General features: G+C 42.8%; 2 protein-coding genes and 1 long non-coding RNA gene across 9 annotated transcripts in view; 1 reads left to right on the forward strand and 2 right to left on the reverse strand.

Annotated features, from left to right (window-relative positions):
• Nucleotides 1–93: 93 nt before the first annotated feature.
• LOC139536560 (PHD finger protein 20-like) lies at nucleotides 94–17,017 on the reverse strand. 6 transcript variants are annotated; one of them, XM_071337179.1, is made up of 18 exons: nucleotides 16,773–16,945; nucleotides 15,676–15,762; nucleotides 14,175–14,266; nucleotides 13,814–13,985; nucleotides 13,564–13,648; nucleotides 9,971–10,047; nucleotides 7,643–8,252; nucleotides 7,360–7,410; nucleotides 6,998–7,267; nucleotides 6,700–6,921; nucleotides 6,420–6,518; nucleotides 5,472–5,627; nucleotides 4,335–4,513; nucleotides 3,446–3,545; nucleotides 3,083–3,278; nucleotides 2,504–2,963; nucleotides 2,127–2,292; nucleotides 94–1,889 (listed from the first exon to the last, which is right to left on the reverse strand). In XM_071337179.1, exons 2-18 carry the CDS (start codon nucleotides 15,703–15,705, stop codon nucleotides 1,747–1,749), a joined length of 3,108 nt encoding a protein of 1,035 aa, XP_071193280.1. In that variant the 5' UTR covers nucleotides 15,706–15,762; nucleotides 16,773–16,945; the 3' UTR covers nucleotides 94–1,746. The 6 variants fall into 6 exon arrangements, with proteins under 6 accessions (XP_071193280.1, XP_071193278.1, XP_071193279.1 ...); XM_071337177.1 differs by having other exon boundaries at nucleotides 14,175–14,269; XM_071337178.1 differs by having other exon boundaries at nucleotides 14,175–14,269; nucleotides 15,676–15,823.
• LOC139536561 (uncharacterized) lies at nucleotides 16,318–17,507 on the forward strand. Its single transcript, XR_011667325.1, has 2 exons — nucleotides 16,318–16,595; nucleotides 17,279–17,507. It is a non-coding gene; the product is annotated as an uncharacterized lncRNA (long non-coding RNA).
• The window catches only part of LOC139536558 (rho GTPase-activating protein 39-like), a 54,908-nt gene continuing 47,360 nt past the window's right edge, over nucleotides 17,475–25,022 (reverse strand). Inside the window, exons 4-10 of one of the 2 annotated variants that reach the window (XM_071337176.1) lie at nucleotides 24,141–24,786; nucleotides 23,839–23,928; nucleotides 21,229–21,302; nucleotides 20,650–20,849; nucleotides 19,785–19,876; nucleotides 19,541–19,710; nucleotides 17,475–19,316 (exon numbers count right to left, since the gene is read on the reverse strand). In XM_071337176.1, coding sequence (XP_071193277.1) covers nucleotides 19,122–19,316; nucleotides 19,541–19,710; nucleotides 19,785–19,876; nucleotides 20,650–20,849; nucleotides 21,229–21,302; nucleotides 23,839–23,928; nucleotides 24,141–24,786 — 1,467 coding nt within the window. In that variant the 3' untranslated portion in view covers nucleotides 17,475–19,121. Of the gene's footprint in view, nucleotides 19,317–19,540; nucleotides 19,711–19,784; nucleotides 19,877–20,649; nucleotides 20,850–21,228; nucleotides 21,303–23,838; nucleotides 23,929–24,116; nucleotides 24,787–25,022 lie in introns of both variants that reach the window. The other variant, XM_071337175.1, reaches the window with a different exon arrangement.

Genomic DNA, 25,022 nt, shown 5'->3' on the forward strand with positions numbered 1-25,022 from the left:
TATGCCTTTCCAAATCAAGTTCAATCAATTGAATTTACCACAGGTGGACTCCAAGTTGTAGAAACATCTCAAGGATGATCAATGGAAACAGGATGCAGATATGTTTTTTAATTTTTAATACATGAAAAAAAAAATAAGAACCCTTTTTTGCTTTGTCATTGAAACATTAAAAAAAAATCAATTTTAGAATAAGGCTATAACGTAACAAAATATGGAAAAAGTCAAGGGGTCTGAATACTTTCTGAATGCACTGTATATCAATGAGATATAGTAGTGTATTTATGTACCAGCATATCTGTTGCATTTTTCAACATCTTGTTTGGTTCTTAACCTGGTTGACCCACTAGTACAGTATGGCTCTTTGGAGGACTATGTTTAAAAATAACCATCAATACAAAGTCATCCGAGGAAACATTCAGATGTATTTACACAAGAAATACAAAATATTGCAAATAAACAGTACAGGTAAAATACAAGAAAAGGAAAATCGTGGATCTGTTACAAGTCTTCCACTGAGAACAGAACACAAAATGCTGAGGTTGTAGCAGACATCTCCACAAACATTTGCAGTAAGCCAAAAGTCAAAGGCTACAAGTGAAGCAAAGTTGAAGGTCGAGTTCCTGCCCGACTAGATGTGCAGGGCAGGCGTTGCATTGCATTTACCAATGGCTGTGTGCCACGTCAGACTGCAGTCGGGCACTAGATTGCTATATCATATGAGGTGGTTAGCTAAAATGTTACACCTATTGCAGGCGTTCTAAGATCTGGTATGCATCTGCAAAGTAGTAGGGCAGGAACTCGAGCGACGATATCGCGAGACGAGAGTGAATAGGATAGAAGAGAAGATACACAGAATCAACAAAATACAACAGTGACATTAGCTTTGGAAAGAAACCACATTTAAACAATATGAAAACAAAAATCCAGAAACGTCACTCGTCATCAAACTGTGTACTGTCCCTCCAGTGTCTATAATACAGACAAAGTAAAAATTCACTACGTAAAATCTGAAAGATGAATCTTATCTATACAGTGCCATTATATAAGAATATAGTTTGTATTGTCACACCCTATTTATAACCTTATTAAGGTTGTGCTCTGTAAAACAATCCACATGATCAGCAAACATAAGCTTAATAATTATGTGAGATTATCAATGACTAAGTACTTTACAATATTGAGAAAGGAAAAAGAGTTGCAAAATATGGCTCCAAGGACAGTGTTTCCAACAGCTGTCATTATGAATATTGACAGTGTGTCTATCAGAAGTTCAGGTGAGGTCTTTGAATACATAGTACAGGTCATCCATTTGTGGAGTACATGACAGCAAGCTTCAAACAAACCCTCAGACCAAGGCATTAATATGATGCAGGTTTGCACCAACAAAACCCATCCGATCATAAACTGTCCCCGTTTGTTCTCTCTTGTATTGACTCCATCCAATACCTACTGCAATGACCATGATACAGCACATTTCCATTATGTGGGCTTTTCCCTGTACAGACTAGAGGCCTTACAGAGGAACACCAACTGTCATCCTCAAGCATTTTACCCCATGCCATGAAATGCTCCCACTAGTCTGCAGTATACTGAAAGTGCATTTGCATTAAATTATCTGGTCATTTCTCCTCAGTCCAACCCCCAAATGCCATAGATAGACCAGTGAGTGTTGCTCTCCACTGCATTGTCTCTTGGGAGTGCTGTGTTGGTCTGTGAATATGGATGTCACACTGCTCACTGGCGCCCTCATGTGGAGCAGCACAGGGCAATCTGCTGCACCTTGGCCAGCTCCGTTAGCAGCAGCTTCATGCTGTGTTTAAGCTGAGGCAGGCGGGCCAGAGGCTCTGGGGGCTCCAGCTCCCCTGTGTAGTCCAGCCAACTCTCCAACACTGAGGAGGAAAGATGGAACAGACAACACTGTCAATCACTCATGTAAAATGCATAGCTCAGAGGAACCTATAATATACAGTAGATGTATTGATTGTGGCTACACCTTTGTGACAGGTAAGAGGCCAATGTCTTGAGTTGTTTGCTTGAAATTCTCTCCTTTTCCCCATTGTACATATACAATCAGTGGCATCACAAAACGCTTTACTTGCTGACAGAAAACAAAGGGCATGCCTCACCATCCAGCTCCCTCTCGATGAAGTCCATCCTGTGAGTGACCTCTTCCTGTACGGCATCTATGTGATCCAGCAGGTTGATCTGCCACTGGTGCTGCTGGCTACTGCCGTCTCCGTCCCCTCCCTCCATCTTCACCTCGGCCTGGCCCCAGCGACCAACATCTGAACCCTGGACACATGGGAAAGAGGATGCTTCAGTCATAAGGTTGACTACCACTCTATAGTATTGTGCATGCAGGATGTATGGATAGAGAGTATAGGAAGCTTTAGTTTTTTTAACAAGAACCGGCGATCACAGTTGTAAACCCACCTATTGTTTAACCATTACATCACTGGCTGAAATAGAACGGAGTGTGTGTGTGGGCTGAAACAGCACTAACCTTGGTGTGAGTGTTCAGGTGTGTGTGGGCTTTGGGCCTGGCTGTCTCTAGCATGCCTCCATAGCGCTGCTCTCTCTCCAGCAGGTCCTCAGTACTCCTCAGGCTGTCCTCCAGCTCAGAGCCCCTCCGTGTGGTCTCCACCACCAGCCTCTGCTCCACCGCAGGGTAGTACGCCCGCGGCTTCTGGTAGCAGTGCTCACTCATGATGTACGAGTCCTGGAACGACTGGTAGGGCGAGAAGGTGGAAGAGGAGGCTCGACTGAGCTTCTCCATGGCGGCTGACATCAGAGCTTCTGCTCCCCCACGCGCAAGACTCTTGTGGTCCCTCTCTGAGCCCTCGTCTGTTGGCGCTGGAGACGGTGCTGCGTCGGTGCCCGTCCCCGAGCCGTCTCTCCTCCAGGGCCTCTCTGCCCGCTTCCAGGGCTGGCACCACAGCCGCAAGTCTGGGTGGGTTTGGGTACTACAGGGCCACACAGGGGCATTCAGACTCCATACAGACTCTACCCATTTTATAAGCATATAAGATATTAATTCATATTAGTGTATAGATAGTTTTTCCCATTCTATTCCTCTACTTACTGTAGGATGCTCATCTTGAGCTGCAGGCCATTGAGCACCTCCACCACACGGTGGACGTCTCCTAGTAGCTGGTGTGTTGCTGCAATCTTCTTTGCATTCTGGTGGGAGTAGTTTTCATCCAGGAAGGACAGACCGTACATGTGACCGCTGCTCAGCCAATCACGGTCATACCAGTACCGAAGGCTCTGCCTCTGACCTGGAACAAAGATCATGAAGGCTCACATGATATCATAAGACACATCCAGAAAAATTACAGTTAAATGTACTGGCTTATTTAGTTTAGTGTGAGCCTCTTTTAAACGCCTGTGGAGAAACCTGCGATGGATTTACTAGCAATCCCAGTTGTGTGTTTCTGGCTCTCACCTTGTGGGTCTCGGCAGACGTAGCAGGCGTATTTGTCTGGGACGTTCTCCTCCAGGAGGCCCATGCAGGTGCCATGCTGCCAGCACAGACACTCCTCACACTGGGGGAGACGAGAGACAAGGCCAGGGAGCAGAGTTACTATCAACTACTTAATCATGCAAATCAAAGTTTTGGCCAATGGTTGGCCTGAGCTTGCTTCAGAGAATCAGAGATGGGCTTGGCCTTCAGTAAGGTGCTATTTAATCTCGGGTTAACTCCAGAACTATCGTTTAAGGACTGCCTTTCCCCAACCCTGATACGCCCAAATAATCAGGGATGAAAACCCAAACACTGATGTGGTGACACTGATAGTTTGTCAAGGCTGATGGTTTGTTTACATAGCAGGTTAGAACTAACACGGCAAGTTGGGAGAATTAACGTAGCAGGTTATGTGAATGAGGTTAAGGGTAGGAAAAGGGTTAGGCTTAGTGAAAATGCTCCAATTGTCAATAAGTGTAGTCCCAACATGAGGCCTAACTCCATCTAGTAGGCCTGAGGCCTAACCCAACTGTAGTCCTAACTCCATCTAGTAGGCCTGAGGCCTAACCCAACTGTAGTCCTAACTCCATCTAGTCACAACGGTAAAAGTCCCGGCACACCATCAGTATCGTCAAACCATCACTATCATAACACCTGAACTACTGCTGCTCGTTAACCTACGCATTCCATCCTGTCGCGACAGATTCTTGGGTTTACACGCAGAATCTGTCTCCGAGAGATTAGGTGCCATTTGACAAATGTGATTGATTTAAATATATAGTTGGTAGGAATCCACTAGTCTCGCAGTCTCACTGATGTGTATTGGAGGGAGGTTTGGGCTAGAGCCAGGTAAAACCCCAAGGTAGCTCACCTGTATCATGAAGTCGTTTTCCTCTTCCACCTCACAGACGCAACGCACAATCTCCTGAGCGCCCGTCTCCAAGGCAACAGAGCCCAGATTCAGGGGTGGAGTAGTGACGTCCAGCTCCGCCCCCTGCTCATCACTCCACCCACAGCTGTCAGTTGACCAATCACTGATGCTATCCTCATCTAGAGGGGAAATCAAGGGATGGAAAAGGTTAACTAATACAAACAATCCTGGTCAAGATGACTCTCATCTCTTTTAGAAACATTACAATACTACAGACATCTATATTTCTTCCATGAGCTAGTTTCATACCAAACAGTATATTTCTCAATGTGAGTCCCCAGAAGATAATATAATTTACATCCAAATGATGTGTTTGATGAAGAGAATATTGTAACACCAGCAATAATGGTAGAAAATATAGGAGGAAACTATAGCTAATTTCATCCACAGTATTTTAACGTACATTTAAGTACCAAAATAAAGGAAACACTTGAGTAAATGAGGGATACAAAGTATATTGAAAGCAGGTGCTTCTACACAGGTGTGGTTCCTGAGTTAATTAAGCAATTAACCATCCAATCATGCTTAGGGTCATGTATAAAAATACCCAGTTGCCCATTATTTTGGCTACCATGGCTAGAAGAGATCCCAGTGACTTTAAGAGGGGTCTCAAAGGAGCATAGGGGTTTAAAGGATGTGTGTGTGTGTGTTTCTATGCCACGGCACATATATGCTGTTCTGGAATCTTGTGGTGGCACAACGTCCTAGTAAGACACTTTGTTGGTGTCTCCTTTCATTTGGCAGTTACCTGTATATCCCTTATGCATAGCTCTGTGGGTTGGACTTATAACAAACCGTATGTTGCACAATAACGAGTATAAAGCAAGCCATAGCAGCAAAAAAAGGCCCTTGATTCTATCAATAAACCATAGAATCAGTCCTCAACTGTGACAACAGTTTGTTTGCTTTTCACGCCAGAAAGTGTGGAAAATAATGAGCAACATCGGTTTAATACAGAATTGAAAAGATACAGGTCGAAGCCAAGGACAAATGACTTGGATTGAAACCAGGCAAAGAATAATGGCAAAAGGGAGAGAGCGACACACACACACATAACATACACACACTGATACCCACCATCCACGTGTATCTGCTCTGACTGGTTGTATCCGGGCCTGCAGTGGTATGACTCAGGCTTGTGATTGTGTGAGAGGGGGAATTTGAGTGGCAAATTCAATTTGGACTGGAGATCGAATATTGAGATGTCAATATTCTCCTCACTACCTGTGTACTCTGTTAATAAAGGGGAGGGAGGGGGAAGCAGACGCAGAACAAAATGTCAACTTTGGACTTGCTGATGAGGACAAACAAGAGATAACTCTATTGGGGGGGACAAACAGACACTATATAAAACAGAATTCTGATGTTTACAGCTAAAGATACTATTATTGGTAGGGAAATATTTCCTTATAACAAAGAAACCATAAATGGAAATACCTCTACTTGAGTATTTCTGAGAGGTGAACTGGCCAAAACAATGTAAATATAGTCTAATTGTGCATAGTGAATAAACTATCCTCCTAAAAGGTGTTATAACAAGTGTTATCCACACTCACAGTGAATTTAAAATAGGTCAATAGACCAATAGCGGTTCAAACTTGGTTAGAGAAGTGCTGTCACAGTGGCCTGTGGTCAGCATTAGACTTTTCACAGATTAGTGAGATGATTATTAAATCCATAATAAAGGCCTTCCTAGCCTAATGTGTTATTATATGAACCAAACATGAGCCAAAGATGTGCAAATCATTAAAAGTCAGTGAAAAAGGAGGTAAAAGCACAAGACTGCTGATGCAAATGAAATGAGCAGTGGCTATTTGACTGATGAAGCGGTATAGGCCAGTAGTGAGGACAGGTAGTTTTAGTGATAATCCAACACAGACCTACACCTACCACACCAAGAGGAATGCAGGATGGCTCTGTGCTCAGGGGCCTTCCCACGGCCTGAATGAAGCGTTGCACATGCAGCTGATCAACAGGACACAAGCCCCATTCAGAACAGTAGGGTGACTAGAGTCCCCTTCTTACCAGACTTGGCCTTCTTTTTCTTCTTCTTTTTCTTCAGTTTAACGTGAAGGAAGTCGGTCTGTTTCTTATCCTTCAGCCGGTCTCGTTCTTTCACCAATCCTGGAGTGACACAGAGTGAACCAAGAGTTAAGAGAGTGCTTTAGATCCTGAACGTGTTACAAACACTAGAGCATGTCAAATTTCACAATATTCCTGTTGTGTCACATTTAGAGAAAGTGAACATTATTGACCTATTTAAGCCCTCTCTTTAGATCTTTCCATGTCTCCATTTTATACACACCTAAGTCCATGCCATTGCTCATAAACGTCTCTGTCGCCACCGGTCTCTGGCCATTCCTGTCCAGCTGGTTCTCTTTGCTCTTCTCCCTCAGCAGTGCCCTCTGCTGCTGGCTCTGTGTTGGCTCTGTGCTGACAGCAGGTGGCACTGACGTGCGTCTGCTCATTGTTTTTGCCACACTACGTGGAGACGGGGGAGTTCTGATAGGACTGTGCACAGTGGAGTCTGCCATGCATAGAAAAAACATTATTATGACTAAAACTTTGGGTAAATCTATCTACAGCCATTTGTTTACACTTACGCATTGAGGCAGAGAAGGTGCGTCTCCTCTTAGGACTCTCCAGAGTGGTAGGGGAGGGGTGCTTCTCTGAGGCCTGGGTCTGGACGCTCCTGGTGGGGCTGAGGTCGTCCTCTAGCTGCTGGTCCTCTCCGTGGTAGTACTTCATGTGGTAGTGAAGCAGTTTGGCCTTGCGGAACGACTTGGTGCAACCCACAGCGCTGCATTTAAACGGGTTGTGGTCCAAGTTGATGGACAGGACTGGGGGAGGCTGGTTTTTGATCACTCTGTACACTGAAAACACAATGGAGACATGTAAGGACAAACAGCTAGTAGTGGAAAGAAACATGTAAACTGATCTAACACAGTGCAGGGGGAGAACTCACATGGCTCTCTGCTGAATCTATTGGGGTTGTGAAAACCCTGCTTCCTTATTGCTGGAACAAAAGACAAAGAGACCATATAAAACTGACAATCACTGACTGCCGACGTTCAACAACAAATTAAAAACACTTCACTCTTTCAGAATTCTCATAAATATATTCAAACCTATACTATTTTGACGACTTGAAATGTGGACAGAACCTTGAAATATAACTGCAGTGACAGCTTCCATTATTTGGGAATAAGTCCTTTTGTATAGTGATTTTCTGAAGAGGGTTGTCTTACGTTTCACTGGGAGGTCCAGTGGTGCAGATTTTGAGCTATCCGGTTGGCTCGCTGCCTTCTGCTCCACTCCGTCATTGGTGGACAAAGCTGAGGGTAATGGGATAAACACTGGCCCTGTCAGTGTTGACATCTGATTGGGTGGCTCAGTGGATAGCTTAGGTTCATTTGGTGAGCTCAGGACTGTGTACTCAGTTTTCATTTCCACCTCTTTTTTTATCCCTCCATTTAAATTATGAGTAGACCTCTCCTCACTCTGTCCTCGGTCTTCTTCCACCTTCACTCCGTTCGGGCCCACAGTGGCTGTCATGTGATCCCGGAGGTCGTTCTGTCCTGCATGCTGCTCTGTATGCTCCTCCTGCTTAATCGCGGGTGGACTCTCTTTGGTGACATCCACCTCACCATCCTTCCTCTTGGTCTTCTCCTGTTCCTCCCTCTTGTCCCATTCATCAACATCATTATTATCCTCGGTCTCACTGTCTCCCTCCAGGTCAGAGGTACTGCGTCTGGCCCTTTTATTCTTGGGGCTGTTTTCCTGAGGCCTCCTGTCTCTGCCATTCTGGTGCTTCCTGACTCCGTTCCTCTCAGCAGACCGAGTCTTCCCTCCTCCTCTCTATTTCCAGGAAGAGAGGGGGATGAAAAGAGATGAAAATAATGCAAAGTATGACCCACAGAAATGTGACCCTTTGCATGGCAAGCCAACACAATATGAACCGAGACAGTGCCTAAAGAAAGTATTCATACCCCTTGACTTATTCCACATTTTGTTGTGTTACAGCCTGAATTTAAAAAAAAATTCTCACCCATCTACACACAATACACCATAATGACAAAGTGAAAACATGTTTTTATACATTTTTGCACATTTATTGAATACGAAATACAGAAATATCTAATTTACATAAGTATGTACACCCGAGTCCATACATGTCAGAATCACCTTTGGCAGCGATTACAGCTGAAGTCTTTTTGGGTAAGTCTCTAAGAGCTTTGCACACCTGGATTGTACAATATATGCACATTGTTCTTTTAAAAATTCTTCAACCTCTGTCAAGTTGGTTGTTGATCATTACTAGACAGCCATTTTCAAGTCTTGCCATAGATTTTCAAGCTGATTTAAGTCAAAACTGTATCAAAGCCACCCAGGAACATTCAATGTCATCTTCGTAAACAACTCCAGTGTATATTTGGCCTTGTGTTTTAGGTTATTGTCCTGCTGATATGTGAATTTGTCTCCCATTGTCTGTTGGAAAGCAGACTGAACCAGGTTTTCCTCTAGGATTTTGTCTGTGCTTAGCTCTATTCTGTTTCTTTTTATCCTAAAAAACTCTGTAGTTCTTGCAGATGACAAGCATACCCATAACATGATGCAGCCACCACCACGCTTGAAAATATGAAGAGTGGTTCTCAGTGATGTGTTGGACATAACGCTTTGTATTCAGGACAAAGTTCACTTCTTTGCCACATTTTTTGCAGTTTTACTTTAGTGCCTTATTGCAAACCGAATGCATGTTTTGGAATATTTGTATTCTATACAGGCTTCATTCTTTTCAGTCTGTCAATTAGGTTAGTATTGTGGAGTAACTACAATGTTGTTGATCCATCCTCAGTTTTCTCCTATCACAGCCATTCTACTCTGTAACAGTTTAAAATTCCCCATTGGTCTCATGGGGAAATCCCTGAGCGATTTCCTTCATCTCCAGCAACTGAGTTTGGAAGGATGCCTGTATCTCTGTAGTGACTGAGTGTATTGATACACCATCCAAAGTGTAATGAATAACTTCACTATTCTCAAAAGGGAATACTTTTTTATTTTTACCCATCTACCAATAGGTGCCCTTCCTTGTGACCAGACACCTCCCTGATCTTTGTGGTTGAATCTGTGTTTGAAATTCACTGCTCGACTGACGGACCTTACAGATAATTTGATGTGGTAGTACAGAGATGAGGTAGTCAATAAAAAAATAATGTTAAACACTATTATTGCACACAGTGTGTTCATGCAACTTATTAAACACATTTTTACTCTTGAACTTATTTAGGCTTGCCATAACAAAGGGGTTGAATACTTATTGACTCAAGACATTTCAACTGTTCATTTATTAATTTGTAAACATTTCTAAAAACATAATTCCACTTTGACATTATGGGGTATTGTGTGTAGGCCATTGACACAAAATGTCAATTTAATCAATTTTAAACTCATTTTGTCACAACAAAATGTGGAAAAAGTCAAGGGGTGTGAATACTTTCTGAAGGCACTGTATGTGCCCTTTGAGCAGGTAGAAACAATTGACAGTCCCTGCTGAGAGAAGGAAACAAAGAGCTCACCTCTCTGACAAAAGGCTTCACGTGGATCCCCTTCACTGTCTGGACGACTCCATCATAAAACTTCACAGTGTAAGATGCTGAGGGCAAATGGAGATCAGATGGATCAGGTTGATGCTTTATTTTATTTAACAACTTAAAAATGTTACACCAGGCAACATATATCTCCAAACTTTTGACTGGTACTGTATATATACAGTTGAAGTCAGAAGTTTACATAAACATTAACCAAAAACATTTCAACTCAGTCTTTCACAATTCCTGACATTTAATCCAAGTAAAAAATTCCCTGTCTTAGGTCAGTTAGTATCACCACTTTATTTTAAGAATGTGAAATGTCAGAATAATAAGAGAATGATTTATTTCAGCTTTTATTTCTTTCATCACATTCCCAGTGGGTCAGAAGTTTACATACACTCAATTAGTATTTGGTAGCAATGCCTTTAAATTATTTAACTTGGGTCAAACATTTCGGGTAGCCTTCCACAAGTTTTCCACAATAAGTTGGGTGAATTTTGGCCCATTCCTCCTGACAGAGCTGGTGTAACTGAGTCAGGTTTGTAGGCCTCCTTGCTCGCACACACTTTTTCAGTTCTGCCCACAAATTTTCTATAGGATTGAGGTTAGGGCTTTGTGATGGCCACTCCAATACCTTAACTTTGTTGTCTTTAAGCCATTTTGCCACAACTTTGGAAGTATGCTTGGGGTCATTGTCCATTTGGAAGACCCATTTGCGACTAAGCTTTAACTTCCTGACTGATGTCTTCAGATGTTGCTTCAATATATCAAAATAATTTTCCTGCCTCATGATGCCATCTATTTTGAAGTGCACCAGTCCCTCCTGCTGCAAAGCACCCCCACAACATGATGCTGCCACCCCCGTGCTTCACGGTTGGGATGGTGTTCTTCGGCTTGCAAGCCTCCACCTTTTTCCTCCAAACATAACTATGGTCATTATGGCCAAACAGTTCTATTTTTGTTTCATCAGACCAGAAGACATTTCTCCAAAAAGTACGATCTTTGTCCCCATGTGCAGTTCAAACCGTAGTCTGGCTTTTTTATGTCGGTTTTGGAGCAGTGGCTTCTTCCTTGCTAAGCAGCCTTTCAGGTTATGTCGATATAGGACTCATTTTACTGTGGATATAGATACTTTTGTACCTATTTCCTCCAGCAGTTCACAAGGTCCTTTGCTGCTGTTCTTTGATTGATTTGCACTTTTCGCACCAAAGTACGTTCATCTCTAGGAGACAGAATGCGTCTCCTTCCTGAGCGGTATGATGGCTGTGTGGTCCCATGGTGTTTATACTTTCGTACTATTGTTTGTACAGATTAACGTGGTACCTTCAGGCGTTTGGAAATTGCTCCCAAGGATGAACCAGACTTGTGGAGGTCTACAATATTTTTTCTGAGGTCTTGGCTGATTTCTTTTGATTTTCCCATGATGTCAAGCAAAGAGGCACTGAGTTTGAAGGTAGGCCTTGCAATACATCCACAGGTACACCTCCAATTAACTCAAATTATGTCAATTAGCCTATCAGAAGCTTCTAAAGCCATGACATCATTTTCTGGAATTTTCCAGGCTGTTTAAAGGCACAGTCAATTTAGTGTATATAAACTTCTGACCCACTGGAATTGTGAGACAGTGAATTACAAGTGAAATAATCTGTCTGTAAACAATTGTTGGAAAAATGACTTGTGTCATGCACAAAATAGATGTTCTAACTGACTTGCCAAAACTATAGTTTGTTAAAACGTCTTATGGCTGAGATCGGCTAACGGGATCGATTTGACAACAGCCAGTGAAAGCGCAGGGCGCCAAATTCAAACAGAAATCTCATAATTAAAATTCCTCAAACATACAAGTATTTCACACCATTTTAAAGATAAACGTGTTGTTAATCCCACCACAGTGCCCGATTTCAAAAAGGCTTTACGACAAAAGCACACCAAACGATTATGTTAGGTCAGTACCTAGTCACAGAAAAACACAGCCATTTTTCCAGCCAAAGACAAGAGTCACAAAAAGCAGAAATAGAGATAAAATTAATCACTAACCTTTGATGATCTTCATCAGATGACACACATAGGACTTCATGTTACACAATACATGTATGTTTTGTTCGATAAAGTGCATATTTATATCCAAAAATCTCAGTTTACATTGGCGCGTTACGTTCAGTAATGTTTTGCTTCAAAACATCCAGTGATTTTGCAGAGCCACATCAATTTACAGAAATAGTCATCATAAACTTTAATATAAGATACAAGTGTTATGCACAGATTTAGAGATATACTTCTCCTTAATGCAACCACCGTGTCAGATTTCAAAAAAACTTTACGGAAAAAGCAAACCATGCAATAATCTGAGTACAGCGCTCAGACAACAAAACCATGTTGGAGTCAACAGAAGTCAGAAATAGCGTTATAAATATTCACTTACCTTTGATGATCTTCATCAGAATGCACTCCCAGGAATCCCAGTTCCACAATAAATGTTTGATTTGTTCGGTAAAGTACATAATTTATGTCCAAATACCTCCTTTTTGTTTGCGCGTTTAGCCCAGTAATCCAAATTCATGAGGCGCGAGCAGACAATGTCCAAAAGTTCCGTTACAGTTCGTAGAAACATGTCAAACTATGTATAGAATCAATCTTTAGGATGTTTTTATCATAAATCTTCAATAATGTTTCAACCGGAGAATTCCTTTGTCTTCAGAAATGCAATGGAACTCAAGCTAACTCTCACGTGAACGCACATGGTCAGCTCACGGCACTCTGCCAGACCCCTGACTCAAAGAGCCCTCAGTCCCCCCTCCTTCACAGTAGAAGCATCAAACAAGGTTCTAAAGACTGTTGACATCTAGTGGAAGCCGTAGGAAGTGCAATATGACCAATATCCCACTGTATATTCGATAGGCAATGATTTGAAAAACTACAAACCTCAGATTTCCAACTTCCTGGTTGGATTTTTTCTCAGGTTTTTGACTGCCATATGAGTTCTGTTATATTCACAGACATCATTCAAACAGTTTTAGAAACTTCAGAGTTTTCTATCCAAATATACTAATAATATGCACATCTTAGCTTCTGGGACTGAGTAGCAGGCAGTTTACTCTGGGCACCTTATTCATCCAAGCTACTCAATACTGCCACCAGCCATAATAAGTTATTAATAAGACATTTGTGGAGTGGTTGAAAAACGAGTTTTAATGACTCCAACCTAAGTGTATGTAAACTTCCGACTTCAACTGTACATAACAAAATTGTTGAGGATACAAACACAAAAACGTCAAGAGACTTATTTCCATTGTGGTCCTCTATTATTTTATTATTTATTTGTCACATACACATGGTTAGCAGATGTTAATGTGAGTGTAGCGAAATGCTTGTGCTTCTAGTTCCGACAATGCCGTAATAACCAACGAGTAATCTAACCTAACAATTTCACAACAACTACCTTATACACACAAGTGTAAAGGGATGAAGAATATGTACATAAAGATATATGAATGAGTGATGGTACAGAACACTGTTCTGCAGAACAGAACACACAAATCCCTTCAATATGCATACGAGTGTACTTCCAAACCACTCACCATCTTTATTGACTCCTAAGACCTTGGCAGGGTAGAAGCGGCAATCGGACCAACTGGCGAGGACCTTGTCATTTACATGAAATCCCTGAAGAGACAGATGAAAGGAAGTGTCACACATGGATCCAGTATCAGCCTGAGCAAATGACATCAAATAGAAGTAGGCGGAGCAAACAGAAGACCAGGTAAAGCTAAGCAGAGCAATCAGTAGGGATCTAGTTGGGAGAGTAAGTAAGTAGAGTCCCTCTCTTACAGGGATAGGATCGTCGTCCAGCAGTCCCTGTCGTCTCAGCTGGATCCTCTCTACAGGTCTCAGGTAGGGGCTGGTCCAGTCAAACCACTCATCATAGCGGTGGCTCCACTGACGGTAGTGGATCAGGATCTTCTCATCATTATAGTCAATCTTCTCTATGTTGGCCGGATACCTAGGAGCAGGGGACATATGAGGGGTGACTGAGATGGGAGCAAAGCAACTGAACTGGATAACAGAAAGACAGAGAGAAAGACAAAGACTGAAAAATAGCTGAGGAAAGCAACAAAGAGAGTGCAGGCAGATAAAGACATACTGTACTGAGAATGAGAGAGAGTGATGGAGGAACAGAAGCATGACTCACCAGTTTTTGAGGGTGTCTCTGGCCTCTAGCGTTGCTCCCACCTCAAAAGTTATCCCTCTTCTGTTAGGTGGCATCTTGCCCACATCCACCTCCTGCTGACAGACACACAGTTCTACTTGGTTAAAGACCAGACACACATATACTTCTAGTTCTTAAAACTGCCAAGTACGAACGTGAGTTCGTACTGGTCTAGAGACTGGATTAGAGCGAACTGGCTTAAATACAAAAAAGGTCTGACTCCATAATCAGTGGAGAATTTAGTTAGTTCTCAATTTCTTTTGATCAGCATTTACTTGTTACATAATGAATCATAGTGGTGGAAAGTGAAAACAAACAATGGCGCTAAGGGTCTTAGTCATTTTGCTGAGTGGACTGCCAGGAAGAGGTGAGAGAACAGGGATGAGGCTTGTCTGTATGGCTGAGAGAAAAGGGAATTATTCCATAAATACAGGAACACAATACTGTGTGTACCCAACAATAACTACTGTATGTATGTAGACACATGGGGAATAAAAACTATAATTACTGAAGTTAGTATTGTAGCAGTAGACACATGAGGGGATTCCACAATGATTACAAAAGACCAACGACTGAGCAACAATGTTGGCAGGCAGACAGTGGAATTTAGCCCCAAGTCTAAAAGGTGTGTTGACACCATGTAGTTCTAAGCTATATCTAAAATCTTAGATTGTTGCATCCAAAGATAGGTGTAAACATTGTAGTGTGTATAATCTAAATAAATAAAAACGAAGAAATAACAACTTAAGGCATTATAGGGCATCCATAAAGTAGTCATAAGCACATAGACGTTTAATAAGAATTTAAGCAAAGTCGTACTACATAATGAGAGATGTGAAAGGCCCTTAAATATGGTGCTCATCCAAAAATGGCATAACCCCATTGACACCCTTAAAATGGCTTGACATTCGTTTATGATAGCAAATATGTCTGCTCCATCATTTAGGCTCCAATGTTTATCCAACGAAAACACGTAGCAAAGAAACACATAACGTTATATGCTTAACGCAATCCTCAGATCTCACAAAAGCGCAAACCTTCCTCTTTGAAGCATCTGTATGTAACCCTTACTCCATCTATTTTATAGCAATACTGTCTAATCCCTGTCTCGAGAATTTTGTGCAGCCAGTAACTAATAACGAGTTCAAGAGCCAGACAGCTTTCAAAGACTTGGGCAGCACGATTAGAAATTCCGACACTGTCTATTCTGTATCCTTTTGTCCAACTGGAGTGATCATAGTGTGATGATTCATGACTGGATTCCAATTCGGTCAAATTGACAAAAATGTTGCTTTTGATGACTAAATCTGCTCAAACAAAATCTATGCTACTCAAAATGGTCCATTGTCTGGTCCATTGCAGAGCGTTACATTGTGTCTCGCGCCCTGAATACTTTGTATCCTATAGCATTGTCAAACACAATCACACGATTCTAAACAGATCTTTGCAATACATTAGCCTAATTTCGGGAGGAAAAACTCACCTTTGGGTAGAGACTTTGAGCATAGTCCATTTAAATGCAACAATAGTAGCCGGATATCTTCACACTACTTGGCAACCCACGTGTTTTCTGGTCAGGCGAACATTCCACATATTGAAACAATGGGAGACAATAGCAATGCAAATGGTCTCTGAAATTAGATTAAGCTAGTTATGTAGGCCAGTTGCTTATGTAACATACATGGATAACATGAATCTACGTTATGTAGGTTCCATAAACACATACTCCGACGAAGCATTTGTGAACGAATAGGGCATAATTCTTTCTGGTGGAGAGGCTCAAAACGCACGGAAGCGACCTCAATGACGCGCAATAAACGTCAGTTGTTTATCCCAGACTCGATAAGGGTGAAAATAATTTTCAACTTGGACCTTGGCTTCAACTATAGGCCTACTATAGTCCATGGCTTTACATTAACTATGTAACATAACCATAGAAGGCTAATTGCCGATAAAATGTTGAAATATAGCCTAATCCTGTAAATTGCCATGTTTTTCTCTCTCCATTATTTGGCAGCGCTGCTTGCACGTCAGCAGTCACCCAGCATCCACTCCAAAGTAAGGCGTAAATAAGATGCATATGATTTTATACAATTCAAAGCTGCCTTTTTAGGATTCGTTTCTGACAGTTTATCTTCCGATATTCTAGAAGGAGTCTTGAATATATTTCACTGTAGTTTGTCAGTGACTTGAATAAAGCTAATTGGTTAAGCGGTCTGATAGGGGCGGACTTGAGAAATTTTACAGGCCATTCAGACTGTCATTCATAAGAGGATCGGGCCTCTACGCCTGGCCACACGTTTTGTTACGGTAAATACGGCATGGAAATAGAGCACTTTAAACTTCCCTGAAGCCACCGAAACAATGACGAGTCTACCTTACACCAAACAGTATAAGATATCCGTAAGCCAAAACAAATCTACATTACAAGTCTTTAAAAGTTATTTGTTTAGGAAGCAGAAGCGTCATGCCGCATTCAGATTACACAATGTTTTGTGTTATTGATGCATAAAACCTTTTTCTATTCTGTCGCAAATACTAATGACTAAAATGTTGCAGAAAACTGATGTCAAATGTTACCTTGATTTCTGGATACTGGGTTTCCAATGGTGATGTGCAGCGTGTGATAAAATCCTCTCGTGTGGTGCTTCTGATTCGAGAGCACGCAGTTGAATTTTTTCTCGATGCACTCGCACTACCGGCGCGCAACTACGCATGTATTAAATGTACCTTCTGTTCCAGAGATGCATGGTAGAGGCTATTTGCAGGCTGTACATAAGTAAATTACTTTTACAGTCGTAAGCCTGCCTATACGGCATGTACAGCCAATGGCAAATTTACATCAATAGTAGGCTAGGCTATATTACATCGTATTACTAACATAGCTAATTGCTGGCTGGCTGCTGCTGCATCGTCAGGGTATTGTTTCTTGAATAGTGCTCGATTTTACTCCGAAATAGGCTATATTTTCTTTATTTAGAAGACTTAACACTTTATAAAAAAAATATCAGAATGTTAATTTACTGCAACTTCTGCATTACATTCTTATGTACAAAAATATCCACTATATTTGTTTTAATTTCCAGGACGATAAGGACAATGACAAGACAACCATAAAGAACTGAGGACCATGTCGGCCTACGTTACAATACTCTATCAGAAAAATCAGACGGTACAACACATTTGGACAAGACATTAATAAAGGGGAATGCTATTAGGCAATAGCCCCAATAACATATACATTTTTATACACTTAATCCAGTAAATGTCTGATAACCAGTCTACAATTAAACCTTTATTTTTCTTGAACAATCATTTCATAGAATAACAGAGGGTATGTTCACATAACACACACAAACAATGAGTGGTTGAATCAGTACTATTTTCAAAGGCAAGCTTGAGGGAGGGAAACTAGGAGTAATTACAAAATCAGGAAGGTTCATCTTTATCATGGATCATTTGAAAATACAGCCAGTTACTATTACTATTTACAAGCATTATTTACACAGGAAAGCTTCCGGGGAGTGTCTTATCTACATCATAGTTTGGACGCATGTGAAAATCAGACTTTCAGTTAGCGAGGGAAGCAGAGAGCAGTTATCACTACACCCGTTTTAACAGAACACCTGAGCCAAAATATCTATGGTGAAAAGAAGTGATAGTGCTACTACTTTACACATGTGTTTATGCCCCTTTCAATATTGGTGTATTGCAACAACAACAAAATTATTTTTGTCACACACTGGATAAATGCAGTGAAGTGTTTTACAGGGTCAGCCATAGTAGTACGGCACCCCTGGAGCAAATTAGGATTAAGTGTCTTGCTCAAGGGCACGTCAACAGATTTTTCACCTAGTCGGCTCAGGCATTCCAACCAGCGACCTTTCCGGTTACTGGCCCAAAGCTCTAACTGCTAGGCTACCTGCTGCCGAATAGATCTCCCATACACACAGTACATACATGTACCAGAATACATTTATAACATCCTCCCTCAGCAGTTGAAAATCAGAGGGTTGTTATTGCACAACACACACTGTTGAGGAGACCACTAAAACGGGTATTTTACACAAGCTCCAAGACACATGGTCTTATTGCTTCCAGTTTGTACTTTGAAATGTACGCTCTGACTGTGGCTCGACTGTAGTCGGACTATAGACTGTGGCTCTATATCAAAATGGCTGTGGTGGAACAGTTTTTTTCAGATAAAATCACCAATATAGCAGTGAGACTGATGCAGTCTTGTTGATAGAACTACTAAAAACATCACAGGCAAGCTTATTTTTAAATTATACATTTTTTCTCATTTGTAAATAAGAACTGGAGGCTGAGTCTCTAGAACTCAAACACACACAGACACACATACATACAAGAGGCCAAATAGATATAAGGAGGGGACCCTGGGTCTGTTTCCTGATGACAATGTCCATCCTGTACAAACCATATGAGACTCCTCCTGCACAGCCCATATCCAGCAATGAAACAATGGCACTTCACATTCAGTTATAAATGTAGGAGGAAAATCAGATTTTACATGCAGTTTTAAGAAAGTCAGCAAAATGAACTGGATAAAATGCGGTCCCTATGATGTAAAGTAATTTGTAGTCTTTTTGTGTGCAATAATTGTGGTGTTTCCATCACATAACACACACAATGTCACCTATGAAGTAGGCACAGATGTATTGTTCTGCAGTCAGAAAGTAGGATAGAGGATGGGTCAAGTGACAGTGTTACGTACAGTACTCAGTGGTGAGACATCTGGGTTCTCGCTTATCTTCTTATGACCCTGCCTTTGACGACAGACATGATTAACTCTGGTATTGTTACAGTATGATTTCCAGTGTGTGTGTTTTGTGATAGGTCAATGGAGTGGGGCGGGCTTCGCAGAGCAGAGTGAATCTCTCTTGGGCACGTGGTGTCAAGGGAGTCAGTCTACACAACGCCCTCAATGAAACTGGTGTCCAGGTGAACGATGAGCATGCGCAGGAAAGACATTTCCTTGCGTGTGTTCTCAAAGATGATTCGTGGGTCATCAGACTGGCAGCGGAGGCAGTTGGGGGCCATCACCATGGCAAGGTTATTGACATCCATCTTAGTAACAGACACATTAGCAGGCTGAGCAAACACCTGGGGATAATTAGTGTGGGAGAGAGGGTGAAAAATCATTAGGGACTGAAGGCAGAGTATGTAACTTGAAACAGATTGACTAAGGACAAATTAATGAGTTTGTAGTGATTTGTTCCATTTCAACTTCCTGACCAATGACCATGTCTCCAATGTTGAATATGATAATAGTTGTGTCAGTATGACTGTATTGTATTAGCTGTGGTGTTCTGTGTCGTGGTTATTACCTGCAGGAAGTGGATAAAGTAGCACAGCACCAGTCTGTTGAGCTCAGGCAGACACTGTACAACAGTAATGGCTGCCACAGGGTCGTCATAGTTACTGACACACTGCTTGTAGAAGGCCATGGGGATGAGAGGCTCCTCCAACTCACGATACCACAGCTTCATCAGGGAGGCTAGAGGAGACGGGGACAGTGTTAACACTAACACACACTCGCACAGATAATAGCAGAGGTACAGACTAACTCACCAGGTACGTTGGGGTCTGAGAGGTTTTCTGGGATCCGCCATTGGTCGACCTGGAGCTTCAATGCGTTGACTTCATCGATATCTCCAGGCACCCTTCAGAACAAGCGTTCTAATTCAGTATTCAGTTGCACTGCATGGCCACTAGGGGGAACTATAACCCCCACTATTACCAATCTACAGGTATGTTCAGTGGCATAGCTTGAAAACCCATTATAACATGGTGAAACGGTTATCATGACTCAAACGGCACTGGGAGTATCATGTTGTTAATTGGCGGAATTTGTTTGGATTTAGGGACTGACCATGATAATAACCATGGTGAATAGGCATGTTCTGTATTAGCTGGAGTAGGAGAAAAAAAAATCGACCAAAGCTCCTTATCGCCCATGAAACATTGTAGTGGGTGGGGTATAACGTTTATGTTGAGAATAAATACTCCTCCAAACAAATTCAAATCTAATAGAATAATCTACAGAAATACAGACCAAACAAAAATACTCACAAATCACAGATATGAGAATAGCTCTAACAACGTGATTGAAAGCCCATGGCCTCATGCAAAAACAAAAATGTAAACACATTTTTATAAAGTATCAAATGAAACATTGCTGGTCTCCAGGGGCTCTTGAGCAGTGGTATGCAATGTTTGCTCTGCTGTCCATCTCTTTACTGTAGAGTACACAGGGAATGTTTGCTTTAAACTGTGCTGCTTCAGGAGACCACCCACCAAGGCTGGCATACATTTGTCTAGATCCTCACTAGATCTCCTTTTATGACCCCGACCCTGCTAAACACAAACCCATACCTCATTGATGAATACCCCAAGTCCAATGAGGTGATTTGCTGACCCTGCCCATCTGTCTCACCTGAAGATGCCCTCAGTCTGGGCCCCTCCCAGTGCCAGGACGTATTGGGAGAGCTGCACCTGTACCCAGGGTAGCTTCCTGTCTGGGAAGAGTTCACTCTGGCGCTCCATCACCTCGTCCAAGGAGCTGCCAAACAGGGAGGGGGTCACGATGGCCCGTCTGCTGTGGTCAATCTCCTCCAGAGTTGGCTTACGAAGACCCTGCAGGGGAGGTTCAGAGTGTGACTACTAGGACTATATTTTACACTGTTCATGTAATACTTTGTCTATGACTGTTAACATCAAAGATTATATCTGAAATAGACTGTCTTGTGTGTATGTTAAGCCCTGTGACTAAGAATCTATCCATGATATGTTTCTGACTAATGTCCATGTTTATCTTTCTAGCATTATTAATCTCTTTATCAACATCTGTATTGGTTAGGAACCCTTTGAGTATTAAACAAATAGGGACATTCAGGGTGGGGTTGTGTTTTGACTGCATGCTCTATTTGGGCATTTTTAAATACCTTGGTTTATGACAAATACTATTTTCCCTTGTCATTCCCTGCCCCTTTGCCATGCTCACTTCTCAACTCACCTTTTTGCCTCCAGTTATGGCCACTTTCTGTAGTTTGCGATAGCAGAACTTTGCATACGTGCTGATGGGCAGACCTGTGAAGAGAGAAGGAAGACAGGGCCACTGTAACACTGAGGAATGCGACTCAGTAACCCAACACCATGGGAAATACAGCTCTTATTATAGCTGCACGTCACACCTTCAGATACGTCTGCTCAGTGATTGAATCCTCTAAGGAACCTTGGTTTTCAACCAAAACAACAGATAAAAGGGTTGAACAATTCCTCACTAAATGGACACGCAATTTGTTCCCATAGATGTCAGATATTTCCGAGGCAGTAATTGGAGATATGCTGGCTGTGTGATTCTGGCATAAGGGGATCAGAGTATACATGTCTCAACTGTCCCGGTATAGAAAGAAAAGCTGGGAGAATGGAGCCATCCTGTCCCAGCTGATTCATCAGACAGACACTTAGTACACTGGAGGGAGCAGTACCCCTACCTACAGACCCAAACTCTATCGGTCTGCCTCGTTCCCTGTACTTGGGTGTATTTTCTGAAGTAAGATACATTTGAGGAATTAAATAATCATGACTCTGCCTCGAAAAGTAATGGAACAAGGCACTCAACAATCATGCTCCAAATTTATGAGCCACTTCCTAAGAGAATCGCATAATTTCCGTACTACAGGCCGTCGTCACTGTGGTAACTAAAATGTACACATAAAACAGGTCTCCACTTCCTTCCCAGAGCCTCCCTATCACACCCATGGGATCCCAACCATCTCCCTTCCTTCCCAGAGAACTCAGGTGGCTGAGCCCTGGCCAGATGGAGAATTTTGTGCTGCAATGAAAAATATCCTTCCTGGAATGTTCTCTAGACTGAAAGACCCTGGATTTATAGCAAACAGGTGACTGACTGTCATGCATGTACACCGCCATCGTTAATCTGGCCCAGTTTGACTAATTACAGCTAATTACAGAGATCATAACGATAATTTCCCATTGATCTCAGGGAAAACACACTGTTTTTCCCAAGATTCCCTGAATTAACTAATCATTAGGGGAAGAAAAGCAAGAGTTGGACTACTTTCTTTACCCAGCCTGAGAGCAGGTTTGAACACCAGCGGTGGTCCAAATGAAAATGTTGTTTTGATAAGGCAAAACAACAACGAAGCAACCAGAGCCCATGAGAAATCACCCCTCAGAGGATTAAGAGCAGAAGGCAAATCCTGTAATAATGACACCTGTTAACTTCTTGGTTCAGACGGTCTGCCTATATCTGTTAGATTCTCCCGAGGTATCAGTTTAGTGACGCTACCTCAGCAAAGTTTTTAAACCCAAGTAAGCAAGGCCCGCCTCAGACCAGCCTAGACCCAAGAAAAGCCCTTCCAAGCCCAGACTCCAGTTCCCACACACTTACTCCCTCCCACCACTCTGCTCACAGCTGCTCCGTGCCGTGGTCACAACACCACCCTTCATTTCAGCTCGTCTATCCAGACAGCAGCTCTCATTATGCTGTTCGTGAGGAGGCTTTCCCTTGTGGTTGGCTGGTGGGTCCACGTTGTGAGCAATGCAATAGCCCTTTCCCTCAAGTCATTATTCCCGCCTCTATCTCAAGACCTCTACAGTGAGTCACTCCCATGAACGGTAGCCATTCCTCATGGCCTGTGAGTCACTGATGTTGTCCAGGGTGTACAAGAGGTCGATGTTACAGTCATTGATGTACAATGTGTGTGTGTTCACCAGTGTGGTCACTGCCACTAGACGGGTAGGTTCCTCTCTGGTGACATCATCACAGCTGATATTGTGGGTTGCCCTATAGCAACAAGGCTAATGAGTGTTCAGGTTCGGGGCAAAACAGACAGGATTGACTTAGAATCAAAAGATTGTTGACAACATGTAAACTATATTTCCTCTTTGAATGTTTATTGGAAACATAAATGCATTTGCAGAATGAGCACTTGTCTCTCAAACATTGTTGAAGTTGTTGTTAGCTAGCCAGTGAATTTTAGCCATTTTAGTAGACATGACACCAGTGAAAACAAGACATGGTATCAATAACAATACAACAAACTGAAACGAGCCACCTACGATTCCCCACATGACAGCTTCTTGTCATTGTTGCCAGCTATCTTGCCGTCTAGAATCATAACACACAGCTTTTTTACCCCTGCGATGCGCGCGCATCATTTTCGTGCCGTTGTCAGGCAACCTGTCTACTGGGCTCAGTGCGGTGAGTAGGCTACCTAAATCGCAATGTGGGGCTGCCAGAGGGGAACACTAACATGGCCCCCTATTGTATCTCTAGAAATTCTTATCCTTCAGCTCTCTTACCACCTCCACTGGTATTTTGTGAAAACCATTTAATACATCTACCAGGGAAGTTCTGCATATTAGCATGGTAGTCAAGTGACAAATCATAGCAAATTTCTATTTCACTCCCAAATTCTTAATCTGCAGTGAGATATGAACCATGTTTGATATGTAATGGTTTCTTACCCATGAGAAAATAATAAATAAATGATTGGTCTCTCACTTCAGCACTCTCCAACAGATGTCCTCTTTAGGAAAACTCATCCCATACCAAACATAAATCTTTATAATGCTGCCTAAGTGATCTCAGACCTACCTTCTTCATCTGTGTTCTGTTTCCGTTTCTTTCTGGACTTTGAGTTCTTCTTCAGCTTCATGTCCTGCTGGTCTAGTATGAACTGAGCCACTGGAAACCAGGAAATAAGGCAGAGGTTAAAAGGTTATTTAGAAAATCAAATAACATCCCCGAAGAGCAAACAGGAGAGAAGAGGGAAAAAACACTTCAAAATCCTCACACACGTCAAGCTATACCCATCATGCTGATACTGACAGACACACAGACAGTGACGAAACAAAGAGAGAAAGGTGACCCACCCTGTTGCTCAGTCTGAGACTCACGTTTCTTGTCACTGCTTGGATCCGTGTGCCTCTGGATGTATCCCTCCAGGTAGCAGCGGAACTTGGGAGAGGGGGCAAAGAAGGCCAGGCTGACAGCCATCAGCTCCCAGCCTGCAGCCAGGCTCCTAGGGCTGGTGTTGCCCGTGGTCTGCCTCACCAGCTGCACATACAGCTCATCCCTCAGGCCCTGCATGCCCCAGCACTTGGTGACGATGAGCAGGGCGGCGTGGCGACGGTCCAGCCGTGAGGGCCGGTCTCCCATGTAGGCCTGGACCAGCTTGAACATCTCACAGGCCTCCTTCCTCACAGCGCGGTCGCTGGTCACCAGCATGGGCTTCTTGATGGAGCCGCGGTTCCAGGAGAGCATGTTGGCGATGGAGACACGGCGGCGGAACAGGCCCTGGGTGTGCATGTTCAGGTGCTTGCTGGCCCAGTCCGCCATGCCTGAGGTGTCTGGGGGCGGGGGCTTGCGCAGGGTGGCGTAAGAGAGCTGGTGGTAGGAGCCTCCTATTCCTCCTCTTCCTTCTCCCTCTATGTTGTCATGGGAGACGGAGCGTTGGTGATGGGGACCCAGTGAGCCTGTTCGTCCGTCCACCATACCTTTCTTCCTGCTGTCCAACTGAGCCTTCAGTTCCAGGGTTCCCACCTTCAGGGGAGAGAGAGAGAGGGAAAGAGAAAGCGTCAGTGCAGCAGTATGTATGGATGTCCACAGCTGCAGTCTCCTCAGTGTCGACGAGGCTGCTTTACCTTTGCTCTGCAATGCGAGGGCTCGAGGGGGAATTGTTGCAGGACCGACACATACATTTTCTAAAGCCGCATCCACCAAAAATTCCCCAATATCTAAATGGACTTTTTCATCAGGAGCAGGTGAGGAGCATAGAG

Source organism: Salvelinus alpinus, chromosome 12, assembly GCF_045679555.1.
Source record: "Salvelinus alpinus chromosome 12, SLU_Salpinus.1, whole genome shotgun sequence".
Classification (NCBI taxonomy): domain Eukaryota; kingdom Metazoa; phylum Chordata; class Actinopteri; order Salmoniformes; family Salmonidae; genus Salvelinus; species Salvelinus alpinus.